At 43.1% G+C, this 13,015-nt stretch overlaps 1 protein-coding gene across 1 annotated transcript; it reads left to right on the forward strand.

Moving 5' to 3' along the window:
• Positions 1–4,729: 4,729 nt before the first annotated feature.
• Positions 4,730–12,546, forward strand: thumpd2 (THUMP domain containing 2). Its single transcript, XM_061228757.1, has 10 exons — positions 4,730–4,992; positions 6,097–6,229; positions 7,424–8,106; positions 8,280–8,357; positions 8,613–8,665; positions 8,794–8,881; positions 9,191–9,262; positions 9,417–9,531; positions 9,850–9,970; positions 11,652–12,546. The coding sequence occupies exons 1-10, from the start codon at positions 4,882–4,884 to the stop codon at positions 11,875–11,877; spliced, it is 1,680 nt and encodes a 559-aa protein (XP_061084741.1). The 5' UTR covers positions 4,730–4,881; the 3' UTR covers positions 11,878–12,546.
• The last annotated feature ends 469 nt before the right edge of the window (positions 12,547–13,015 follow it).

Raw genomic sequence — 13,015 nt, forward strand, 5'->3', positions numbered from 1 at the left:
ACTCCGGGCTTTGTTTATAAGTTGAAGTGAGCAACTGCAAAGTTTACTCACCTCACTTGAACTGGCTGCTGGTTTTAAAACTAAATAAAAAAAACTCCAGCTCTTTGAGGGCAAGAGAGAATCCCGACATTTGTTGGCGGAATTTGCAAAAAAACGGATATTCACACTTCTTGTCTTTGCTTTTTATAATCTATGTTTGCATGATTGAGCTTAACTACTAAGCTTATAGAAAAACAAAAACAAGAGATTTCTAGAGCTTTCCCCCATGGGGAGAATTGTATCCGAACAGTGTTGAATTTGTCGACTCAGCAGCAAGGGAAAACCGCAGTCCCCAAAAGCTGATTCTCAGTAAACTGTTTTCTGCATCCAAAACTTTTTGGGATTAAGCAATCACCACTGCATAATGAATACATGGTAAACAGCCCTTTAGTTCTAATGCTTTCCTTCCTGAATGTCTTATTAAATGTAAACAAATGTGATTCAGTTGACCTTTGCTATGGCTGAACATTAAATCACCATTTAATTGCATAATCATTACTACTTAATTCCACCTCTAGTGCCAGATGAGTAGTGAGTAATTGTTATGTAAGCTCAATATGAGAGGACAAAAAGACTTAACCATAATTTGCTGGCTCACTATTTTAATGATCCTGAAATCTTCAGGTGAGGCTAAACTTATTGGGGGGCAACCAACAAAACTGTGTTTCAACCACTTCTTATTATTCATCACCAGCATCTTTTAAAAAAGTAAAATTGAAAAAAATAATTGTGTGGTTGCATCTTGGGAGATCCCAAGGCAGAGACAAATTACATTGTCCAATATAGTCAATTGAAAAATGGAAATGAAGTCGCCAAACAGGAAGTGAGGTCATAACTCAGCAACGCTTTGATGTATCAAAACCAAGGTTGGTACATGTACTTAGGACCCCATTTTGAGGAGGCACCAACATTTTTCCATCATTTCACCATCGGCAGGTGCTGCAATAAGCAAAAATTCATTTTGGCTAATAACTGGTGATGTGTTTGCTTAAAAAAAAAAAAAAAATTATCATGTCTGGTGATACCATGAAATAGCAACTTTTCATGTCAACCTAATTAATGTGGCCGCCATATTGGATTTTATCAAAAGGTTTAAAAAACATTTTTAACAGGCCACAAAGTTTGCTTTGCCAAATTTGGCACAGATCTTCGGACCAAGCCTCACAAAAGTTATCAAATGGATTTTGGATTTTTTTGTTTGTTCAGTACAGCCAGCGAATAAGTGGCAGCGAAGCCGCCAAACAGGAATTGAGGCCATATCTCAACCAAACTTACTATATGGACTCAGGACTCCTTCCTGATGATGTGGAATAAAATTGGTGTCATGGCGACCCTGCCCTGCTGGACTGCTTGGCCCCCTTCAACCCTGCTTGCTGGTATAATATTATTCAGTAGCTCTCCATAAAGTTAAACGTTCTATAGATGTTTCAACTGTTTCAAATATATAATGTTTCAAATAATTTAAAATGGAACTTATTATGGAACAGATGTTTATTGAGCTATCCTTTTGCATTCCTTTGAATACATCTAATCATACATCTAATCTGTAGTGCTGGATTTACAATAATGTGAATCTAATGGTAATTACTTGGTCTGGTTCATCCAAATCTTCTTTGGCTTGCTGGGCTGGAACAATATTGGAAAATGGGCTGCATTTATAGTGTATAGCACTCTTTCCAGCAACTAGGGCTACACAAGCACATTACAATTAATGCCTCTTATCCACGCACACACACCAATTGGCAAAATGCTGCCATGCGAGGCCATTGGGAGCAATCTCGTCAGGAGCAATTTGGGGTTAGGTGTCTTGCTTAGGGACACTTCGACACACCCTGGGCAGGGGATCGAATAGCCAATTCTCTGACGACCAGACGACTGCTCTTATCTCCTACAAGGGAATGGCTGCTTTTGTCAGCATCAACAAGGAAACCCACTTACAGTTCAGAACAGCAGTTAGCCCTGAATTACCCACAGGCAGGTGCTGAGCTCTTGTCTCAGGGAGATCTCTACCTCTTGCTTTGCTTTCTTACAAAGCACACCTCAGCATTTCATTTCAGCACCAGGACTTACAAAGGCCTGTTCAACAAATTCAGCTAGATTTCAAGTGGGAATTCATTGCAAAATACAGCTGTTTCTTCTGCAGGCTATAGTGGTTCATAGTGTAAAAACATTTCTGTTTTTCTCGCATGTTATTTGTAATTACAAATGTGACAAAACCGCATTGCGGTTGACATTGTCATTTAAAATATCATGCTAATCTGAACCATAGTGAATTATTGAGAATGATTTCGTAAAGACCAAATGCCAAGTTATCCATTTTTCAATAGATTTGATACGGGCTTACAAGTCAGAAGCTGAACTCACTGCATTGCTGAGGGCCCTTCCATTTTGTTTTGGTGTGAAAACATCCATTATGTAAGTCCAGGCCCATTGGTTTTCTCAGGAACAAATGGCAAACAAACTAAATAAGAGTGGATCAATATGTTGGGTCATATTCCAAGTTTGAGTACAACACAGGCTCACTCATGCAACTGCTTATGTGATTTACCCTAATTACATGTTCAAACCACTAAAATGTGTGAGCATTGTTTGGGTTGAAATTAATGTGGATGCATGCGAATATCAACGTAAGCTACACATAAAATTTCTCCAGCTCTCAAATTCCAGTCCGGTTTTGCCTTGGGGTTAATGGCAGCCTGTGGCAGCAAACAGCGTGAGAAACCTGCTATAGTTATCCTGGCTTCTTACCTCACGGTAGCCATTGCATACTAGCCTAATGACAAAAACGCCCCAACATACAGCAAGCGTTAAATAGCTTTGCTGGTTGGCCGTGCGTCAACAACAACAACAACAACAACAACTACAACAACAACAAAGAGCGCTTTTAGGAGAGCTAAAACATTCTCGGCAGCGCTGCCTCACCGACCTGCCTCTTTAGCTGTCCCCCAAACCGAGCCCTTTTACTCCCTTCCTCTGAGATCCCTGGCGCTACCCTCGCTTTTGCGCCTTGTGCTCCGTGTTATCCGCCTCAGAATATCTCATCTCCATGAGGATGCGGAGCCAATAGGCGACACATTGCGTTCAGTAGGGAAGGTTACGGGCTTGGAGTGTGCAAATGAAGCCATCTGCACAGATACTACTGTATGTTGTTGTTGTTGTTGTTGTTTATGATACAAGAACGGGGCTATGTGGACACATTGCTGGTTCTTAGGCCTACCTCAGAGCTTGAATAATTTTGTGCGTGTGGAGCAATTATTTTATTTTTGTTTCTTTTGCATATTAGGTCATTTGGCATCATTTTCAATGGAAATCCATCCATCGATCCATTATCTTAACCCGCCTTTTATTTTATTTTTTATTATTATTATTATTTTGCAATACATTACTGATTTAACAATTATCCTAACAATCGCGGTGTCCAAATTGTCTAAATTATTCTGATCACCCAATCAGAATAAAGGCCCGGACACACCAAACCGACGGTCGGCCGTCGGACGTCGGTGGCGCCCTGTCGGCCGAGTCTTTCCGGTGTGTTTTGGAGGGCTCCGACGCCGATTCAACATGTCGGACGCCGACCGTCGGTTTGGTGTGTCCGGGCCTTTACAGTGACAAATGAAGCTGCCGACGGCAGGGTGAAACGACCAAGATTCCGTAACTAATAACAGATGCAGCACACCTGGTCTAACTAGCAAAACGGCGAACAAAACTAGCGCAGCAGATAAACTCACAAGGTTTCCTAATATCTAATACTGACGCGCTAAGTAAAACAGAATCAATACTGTTCTCTAGTTGGATGGCCTTCAAGAGCTGCACGCGCCTGGTGGAAAAAGCACTTCTCGGTGTGTGGGAGTAAATATGTAGGGAGTCCATTAGGCTTTTAAAAAGGTGGTGGTGGGGAAGGGGGTGTTTCTGTGTGGCATCGTCCCCCTCTACTGGAATTAAGTGGCTCTATTTCAAAAGTAAGTAAATATAGCATACTTTTGTGCAAAACAGTTTAACGGCCTGTTGTGGTAAACAATGAGTTGCTAAATTAGTCCCAATTATAGACCAATATGCAACCAATTTTCTGTGTAAAAATAAAAGGAAATCATCCTCTTTCAATTACAAGCTTTGCATAATTGTAGGCTACTTATAGTTGCATGATTGAAAGTGATATTTCTTAAGTAGTCCTGTGACAAACTAAAATGCACTTGCACTGGAAATCACAAGTGCATCACGCCATAGTAAAATAGGTATGTCTATGGTTATTCACACTTAATGAATAACCATACATACCACCGTCCAATAATGGTACCTTTAACAGGGTACTCAGTCTTTTAAATACTTTGATCGTGTGAGCCTCCATTTTAAACAATGTGGTCTAAACTAAGTAATCTTTCTACATGGTTAGGCCAACAGTACATCCAATATCACGCACTGATGAAGTGACGTATTTTGATTGAATGTACAGGGAGAATTTAGAGGTTGTATCGTACGGAGACCATTTTTATGTCAGTGTTCAACAAACTGAGACAAGCAACACGTCGAAAGTTGGCTGCAGCAATAATAATGAGATTTTATTTTATTTCCTAATTCTGAGAAGTTCAATGAATAGGTTATTTATGGTGGTGTAAGAGCGACATCTGGTGGTTATCTAATAGAGGACGTGAACTAAACTGTAAAATATACGCCCTTTCCGTTTCCGCAACAACAAACCGGCATGACTCGCATTGGAGGGAAACACTCTTCAGTAGTAAAACAAACTTGCGTTTTAGCTTCATAAATTACATTAAAAAGCTTACCCTAGGCTATCAAATTCTTGTGAAGGTACATCTATGTAGTCTCGCTATATGATTATTCGAAATGAAAGACTCGAGTTGCCTTAATCAGCCATTACAGTACTACTGCACTGCAGGGACAGGCATGGAGCAATTTCTTGCGGCGGAGGTGCAATGTAAATTGGCCGCGCATGATGTGAGTATCTACAGTGGTTGGTTGGTTGGTTGGTAGAGCTGACTGCTGTGGATTAATTTTATTGTATACTGGGAAGTTACGATACCACTATTTCCACCTGGAAAAATACAATATGAAAATTGCTTATTTTTCAATTTATATCGAGCACATTCTTTGTAAATTCAATGAGGCAAATCAATAAAATTCTAAGACCGTCAGCAAGTTTCTGTTAAACAGCAAATAATGAGTTTGAGTATAAGACTTTGTGTCACTTACATTTTTGAAAGATAATATTGCAGTCTGCTCGGGTAAAAACAATTAATATTTATTTTAACATATTAAGTAAATAATAGATAAATTAACAAATAAATTAACGAACAATCAAAACCCACTACTAATCCAGAAACAATGCGACGCTAGCAGGCTGCTAGGCATCAGTCGTAGAGTAGAGGTGTTATTGGCGATTGTCTGACTGACTGATAGTCTCTCCATTTTAGGGGAACAAAAGTAATTGAGCAGGAGGCTACTCAGCTATTTTCTATTAGTCAGGTGTCTTCTCTAATTTTTTATATGAATGTAAATTTCAACTCGAATGTGCAAGAGTACGGAACCTAAAGAACAGAAAATGTACCACTGCCTAAGTACTGATGGACTGCACTGGATGTATGCTCGTGGCTTCTGGGTTGTGCCCGTGATGGCCTTTCCTGATGGCCTAGGATGTGTTATGGGTTGTGCTGGGATGCAGAAGAGTTGAAAAGCTGCATGTGTGACTGTAATGATACAGGATGGTGGCTACCTCATTATAAGCAAGGCATACATAGCCAACACAAGGTAGGCCCAACAATAATAATAAAACCACAGCAAAAGAGGTTGTTGCTTCACATGATTAATTTAGATTTTGTTTAGCCTCACGCTACCCATCTGATTTGAAAATCAGTGTTGACTGCAGAACAAATGAAATAGGTCCTAATGCTTCATTGAAATTTAAAGATGTTTTTTCAGCTTCCTGGATCCATCTTCGTTGCTTGCAGTGCCTTTCTGTGTGAAACATCCTGTGTCATCTGTCCAGACTGTCATCTTAAAACTTCAGTGTATGTAACAAAATTTGCTGTGTAATCCTTCCAGGTCGACCACGTAACAGGAAAGGTGTTTTTCACCACACCTGTGGACATTGAGAAAGTGGCAGGTCTGAAATCTGCCGAGAGGCTTTTCCTGCTGCTGAGAAGAGCTCCACCTCTCTCCCAAACTGAGAATGCAGGTACCGCATAGAGCAGAGTGCATTGAGCTTACCACTATTTCTCAACTGCAATCCTTGGGGCCCACTTGCCAGAAGTTTTGTGTTGTAACCAGGGACTCACACACCTGATTTAATGTCTCAGCCAATAAAACCACCATTAATGCCCTTGATTAGTTAAATCAAGTGTATGCAATTCAGCCAACTAAGAGGCCCAGAAGGGTTTGTAATTTTTAGGAGTATTTGCATCAGACAAGCTCAGTAAAGTGTAGAGAAGTATCAGAATCCAAAACAATGACAAAATACATACGATATTACAGGAAAAGATGATAACCGCAAGGTAGAATTGGTTAGCATTTGTCACCACATACACCACTAGGTCATCCCCAAGATTCTGTTTAATTTACTGAGAAATACCTTAAAAGTTATTCTCAGTACACTTACCCTATCAGAAAATGGTCACCAAGTTTCAAGGAAATCCTGTCTTTGCAGGTTTATTTGTGAATTTGAGGCGGTTGAAATAATTGTCTCCAGGCTCTACTCCCCCCCTCTGAGTACCTTTACTGTCTTCACAACTCAAACTTTTTTGCTGCCTGAGCGTTTCTCCAACACTGGCAAGCTACTATCTTATTTTTTGTTGCTGCGGTTATTTGGAGCATTACTTGAAAAAAGGATTGTCGGCACGGTGCCATTGATGAAGTGCTATCTTCAGGCAGCTGTGAGAGCAGTCAGACAGCACTGCAGCTGTCCACAGGCCCATCCAGCCCTGTAAGTTAATACATTTTTTACAATACATTAATGGCATTTGGCAGACATACAGTGCGACATACAGTTGATTAGACTAAGCAGGAGACGGTCCTCCCCTGGAGCAATACAGGGTTAAGGGCCTTGCTCAAGGGCCCAACGGCTGTGCGGATCTTATTGTGGCTACACCGGGGATCGAACCTCGGACCTTGCGGGTCCCAGTCATGCACCTTAACCACTACGCTACAGGCCGCCCCTAAGACAGCTTAGTGGCAGAAGGCTTTGGGTTTGAATCCTTTCGTGATGTTCCTGTGCCATCCTTCGCTTCTGTAAAATATTTGAACGTTGAAACTAATGGCACGTTCTGATGCACAGGTGAAAACATTGCAGTTGCGAGACCTTTGCTATAGTCCGTAATATTACAATAAGATTGATTTCTGGGCTTATTTTTCTTCTTCTGTTGTTTTATCACAGGGAGAGTGGAAGATGTTATACAGGATCAGATTGTTGGGCAGCGCAGTCTCTGGACTGAAGGGTTCTCCCAGTGGCGGAGGCTCCGGAAGGTTCTGGAGGGAATGGAACCCGAGCCGAAGGGACCAGGGCGGGGCAGGAAGAGGAAGCTGGAGCAGGGAGAGAGGCCTGCCTGTGAGGGACTGGAGAGAGCGGAAGAGCGGGCCCCTGGGATGGAGGGCCAGGGCCCTGACGAGAAGAGGCGGGACCATGGAGATGAGAGACGGGAATCTGGTGTGGAGGGGAGGAACTCAGTGGTAGAAAGGCGGGACTCTGGGGAGAAGAGGCATGGCCGTGGGTTGAAAGGGCAGGACTCAGGGGTGGATGGGCGTGGTTCTGGGGTGGAGGGGCGGGACTCAGGGGTGGATGGGCCGGGCTCTGGGGTGGAGGGGCGGGATTCTGGGGTGGATGGGCGGGACTCTGTGGTTGAGGGGCGGGGCTCAGGGGTGGATGGCCAGGACTCTGGGGTGGAGGGGCGGGGCTTAGGGCTGGAGGCGGCCATGACCGGGCCCTCTCGGGGGGAAGCTCCGCCCAGCAGCGAGCGCTCCTCAGAGGAAGGGGGCGTCTCGGAGCCCCAGCCTGCCCCAGTGTCCTTCAGAGTGTGCTGCCGCTCTAGTGGATCTGCCGCCCGCATGCTCAGCTGCCAGGTGGGTGTGTCAGGAATCATTCAGAGCCCCTGCACTGTTTACAACACTGACCAGCCTGTGAGGACACATGTTCTATATGTGTCTAGTTCTGAACAGTTTATTTTTTATTTTATGCCTTATCTTTATTCTTATTCTTATTCTTCAACCATTGGCCTTCACTCTGACCCCTGCAGGACCTTGGCAGGGTTATCGGGGTGGCCCTCAGCAAACAGCTGGGATGGACCGTAAACCTGAGGGAGCCTGATCTGGAGGTACCGCAAGCCTGGCCACACTCTTCACAGCTGTATAGATTGCAGTGTGGCTTCTGAAATAGTTTGCAGTTAACACAAGACGTCATGTTTTGAATTGGCACATGGGAACGTAAGAATTCATAATAACACAAACAGGCCACTCGACACTTCTACTCTCACTTGTTTAACCTTGATGCTGCTTGTTGTTGTTGATTGTTGGTGTTGGTTGTGACTTACCTTTGCCTCGCACTGAGTTCCCCTATCTCCGTTCCTTAGGTCAGTGTACATTTGAGCCAAGACCACTGTGTGGTCGGCCTGCCGCTGTTGAGGTTTGTGAACTTGGGTTTCCACCAGTTTGCTTTGATAAATGTTTGAAGTTGTGATGGAAGAGGTGCGTGAATGCGGTGCTAGATTAGAGATTACCTGCACAGGTTCAGTTATCCCTGCTTCCCCTCAGATCCCCTTTAGCCAGTCGCAGCTACATCAAAACAACCGGGCTCCGCTCCACTGTTGCCTGGGCGATGGCCTCACTCGCTGAAATCAAGGTACGGCAGGAAATTACTACTCTTTTTCATTATTCTCTCTTTATGTAATAGGTATTTTTATCTTTTACAAAGTGTAAAACTGCTCACAAATTCTGAGTACTCAGTATTGTGATTCAGTCCTCTTCCAGAGTTTAGCTTTTTCCTTACATTTTTTTCATATTGTTTTTGCTTATATGCTTTATATTTGATTGCTGATTTAACGTTATGTCTGACTGCTACTATAAATCAGACCTGTTGTGAAACCATAATTGTTGCATTGTTATAGCCAAAAAGGAAAGTTCTTACTCACATTTTCTCTCACCGGAACAGCCAGGGTCTTGTGTCCTGGATCCCATGTGTGGAGTGGGAACTATCCTCTTAGAGGCTGCACAGGAGTGTCCAGTAAGTATGACAAACGTGTCTTACAGGTACACGTATGTATATGCATTATTTAATAGTTAATTGTTTCATTAACTTTCAGCATATGCATGTAAATATACTGAATGTGTGAATAACACAGTTATTCATTCTGATGCATGTGTTTGTTCCCTTCCAGAACTCCTTTTTCCTGGGAATGGATCTTGATGAATTACAGCTAGCGAAAGCCAGTGATAATGTGCAATTTGCAAAACTCACTGAAAGAGTTGAAGTGATTAAATCATCAGTTATGGGTACGATTCGTTGTTTTTTTTTTTTGGAAACTGCACGTTTTAAAATTGACAAGTTATATTTTAACGGCACCAGTGAATTGAATGTATACAGTCTGTTTTTAAAAGCCCACATTCCCGTATTCCTTTGACATCAATCTATTGAAGGCACAAATAAAATGTATGCTGTGATATTAATAGTAATTTGCACTACTGACATCTCCCAATAACCGTTGTTTGTTTCCATAGCAACCCATTTGTGTTGAACACAATAGCTGTTCTTATGGCACATCTCACTGATAATGTAAAACTCAAACCATTTCTTGACATTCTCTTTTCTAGCAATTCCTGTGCCTTCAGACAGCATGGATGCTGTCATTTGCGATATTCCATTTGGGAGGAAATTTGGCAAGAAATCTGACATGGCAGCATGTCTACCAGCTATTGTGAAAGAAATGGAGAGGTGAGCAAGCTGGTCATAGCACAGGGCTTTATCAGTGTATTGTAAAATAATAATAATAACTAATACTTCACATTTATTTTGCCCTTTTCATGGAGTGAATGCGCTGCATTTATATTCTGATGTATTCTCCTGTGATATTAGGTGTTATATTGGTGCGTTGGCGATGATGTAGCCTAATGTGTAATTGGACAAAGTAAAATGCCTCCAAGGTTTGTAGCCTTTTCAGAAGCAGATGTGCAATATTTTGATGATAACCCGTTTGCCTGAGTCTCTCTATTGTTTTGCATAAGTGGTGAGTGATTGCTGGTAGCACTTATCCTCTGAAGTGCATGCGATCCCTGTCAGCTCCCCAGCTGCCATTCAGCCATGCGTTGGAGGGATAATTTACTTCCACAGCTGGCTCAGGCAGCCCGCAGTCCCCAGGTCGACCACAAGAGGCCGCCAAGTGCGCGGTGCTGCAGCCAGACCTACTGGTACCTCACATGTGTGTCGCATGTGCTTCAGGGGATAGCAAATGCTCTGTTCAGTGTAGTGCAAAATATACAGAGGTGGTTGCAGCAATGAGACCAGCTTTTAAGTGCAACTGGATATACCACATTCAGAGAAAAAAAAAAAAAAAAGAAAAAAAAGCTAGCTTTCCAGAAATGTTTTTGTCCTGAATAATATGAATGGGTATCGGGTAGCCGCTCCAGGTGTATAACCGTATGAAGGGTGGATTTCTGCAGACCTGCAACGCTCTGAAGTGTGATAAGTCCGCCCACCTTCAGTTGTGCTTTGTTGCTGTTACAACTTGACAAATTATGATCTTGTGTAGGTGGGGTTTCAACCACTCACTTTTAATGCTGGCTAGATCCTGGTGTAACCCATCATTTCACACAAAACAGGTCTCACAAGCTGTAAATTACCTTTCCAAGTTACTCCAGAGCTCTGCCTTGTGTGTAATGGTACCTGTGTTATGGGGACTCTGTCTCAGTGTGTGTATAACGGGAGCTGTTTTATGGGGACTCTGTCTCAGTGTGTGTATAACGGGAGCTGTGTTATGGGGACTCTGTCTCAGTGTGTGTGTAATGGTAGCTGTGTTATGGGGATTCTGCCTCAGTGTGTATAACGGGAGCTGTGTTATGGGGACCCTGTCTCAGTGTGTGTAATGGTAGCTGTGTTATGGGGATTCTGCCTCAGTGTGTGTATAATGGGAGCTGTGTTATGGGGACTCTGTCTCAGTGTGTGTGTAATGGTAGCTGTGTTATGGGGATTCTGCCTCAGTGTGTGTATAATGGGAGCTGTGTTATGGGGACTCTGTCTCAGTGTTGTGTATAATGGGAGCTGTGTTATGGGGACTCTGTCTCAGTGTGTGTTTAATGGTAGCTGTGTTATGGGGACTCTGTCTCAGTGTCTATATAACGGGAGCTGTGTTATGGGGACTCTGTCTCAGTGTGTGTATAACAGGAGCTGTGTTATGGGGACTCTGTCTCAGTGTCTATATAACGGGGGCTGTGTTATGGGGACTCTGTCTCAGTGTGTGTATAACGGGAGCTGTGTTATGGGGATTCTGCCTCAGTGTGTGTATAATGGGAGCTGTGTTATGGGGATTCTGCCTCAGTGTGTGTATAACGGGAGCTGTGTTGTGGGGACTCTGCGTGTGTAACAGCAGCCCTGTGTTCGTGCGGTTCTCTGCCCTCAGGGTGCTTTGTGTGGGCGGCGCTCTGGTGCTGCTCCTCAGTCCTGCCCTCGCTGCTGTTCTGAAGAGGAGCTGCCGCCCCCAGCCTGCCACTCCTGTGAGCCGCCCGGGAGAGACCCCGCCCTCCCTCCTCTTCCCAACGCTAGAGCTCCAGAGCAGCCACCGAGTGAGTCTGGGCACGTCTGACGCGCTCATCCACAAATACAGAAAGGTTGGCAGTGGAGTGTAATGGGTTGGGAGTTGGACTCGTAGCCTAAAAGTCCCTGGTTCGATGCCCAGCTTGGGAAAGGAGGGTCTGTCTCCGACGCAGCAGATGCTAAACTGTTTATATGCTGGCCACATAAAACTGTACTTTCTACATTTTGTTGTCTTCCTTTCATTTAGTTTTGACAACATAAGTTGTGGACATTCAAAGGTGATGGCGGAAAATCTCTGCCCCTACTGAAGAGTCGGTTTGCCCTGTCGGTGTAGGATACGGTGTGTACATATTAAATGACATCCAGTGAAAACTACAGTCACCTGCAAGTTTAACTTAATCTAAAATCTTCAGGCACAGACTCTCAGAAAAGGACATGGCTGATGTAAAGCGTTGTTTCTGATGTGCATGAAGGCCTGCCGGTCAGTGCTGATACATGTTACTGCTGGAATAGATACAGCTTTTGGTTCCACTGGGAAATGGCTTCTTCTTTTTCTCTTATTTTTTTTCTTTGTTTGTGCCAGTCTATTTTCTGTCATGACTGCAAGTTTTTGGAGCAGAGGATTAAAGTGTGATACCATAGAGCCACCTTGTGGCCAAACTGAATTAAAGCAAGTGTTGCAAATAATATGATGGGGGTGATCTCTCCGTAACAAACGTTTACTTTTTTAATGCAAAATAAAGCCATTTACAAAAACTGTATTCAAAGCACCAATATGGTTTTGTTTGCCACATAGTTCAGTAATAATATACATTTGTATGAATAGTGTACAATTTGATAAACCTGTCTGGACTCATTACAGTAATAATATAACAATAAAAATATGAACAAATGTGTTCATAGCCTCTACAGCTTGTATTTTCTGGACTGCCCAAAGAATCATTGCAATCTGTTAACCTAATTTTAATTTCAGGGCAGCAAAAATATATCGTCAACTTTATTTATCTCCTGAGGGGTTAATCCACCAGTTGACTACTAGCTTACTCTACCTGCTTAACCAGCTTTGACCAGTTTTAGCCAGCCACAGACCAGCTATAACCAACCAGAAGTATCAAAAGGACAGTTAAATCCATTTCACAGAAAACCGGCTTAGAATCCCAGCTGGATTTAGCTCGATTTTTCAGCTGGGGACAAAAGCTGTGTAGGAGCTGTACAGACAGTGATAGTAGG

This window comes from Conger conger, chromosome 18, assembly GCF_963514075.1.
Source record: "Conger conger chromosome 18, fConCon1.1, whole genome shotgun sequence".
Taxonomy (NCBI): Eukaryota; Metazoa; Chordata; class Actinopteri; order Anguilliformes; family Congridae; genus Conger; species Conger conger.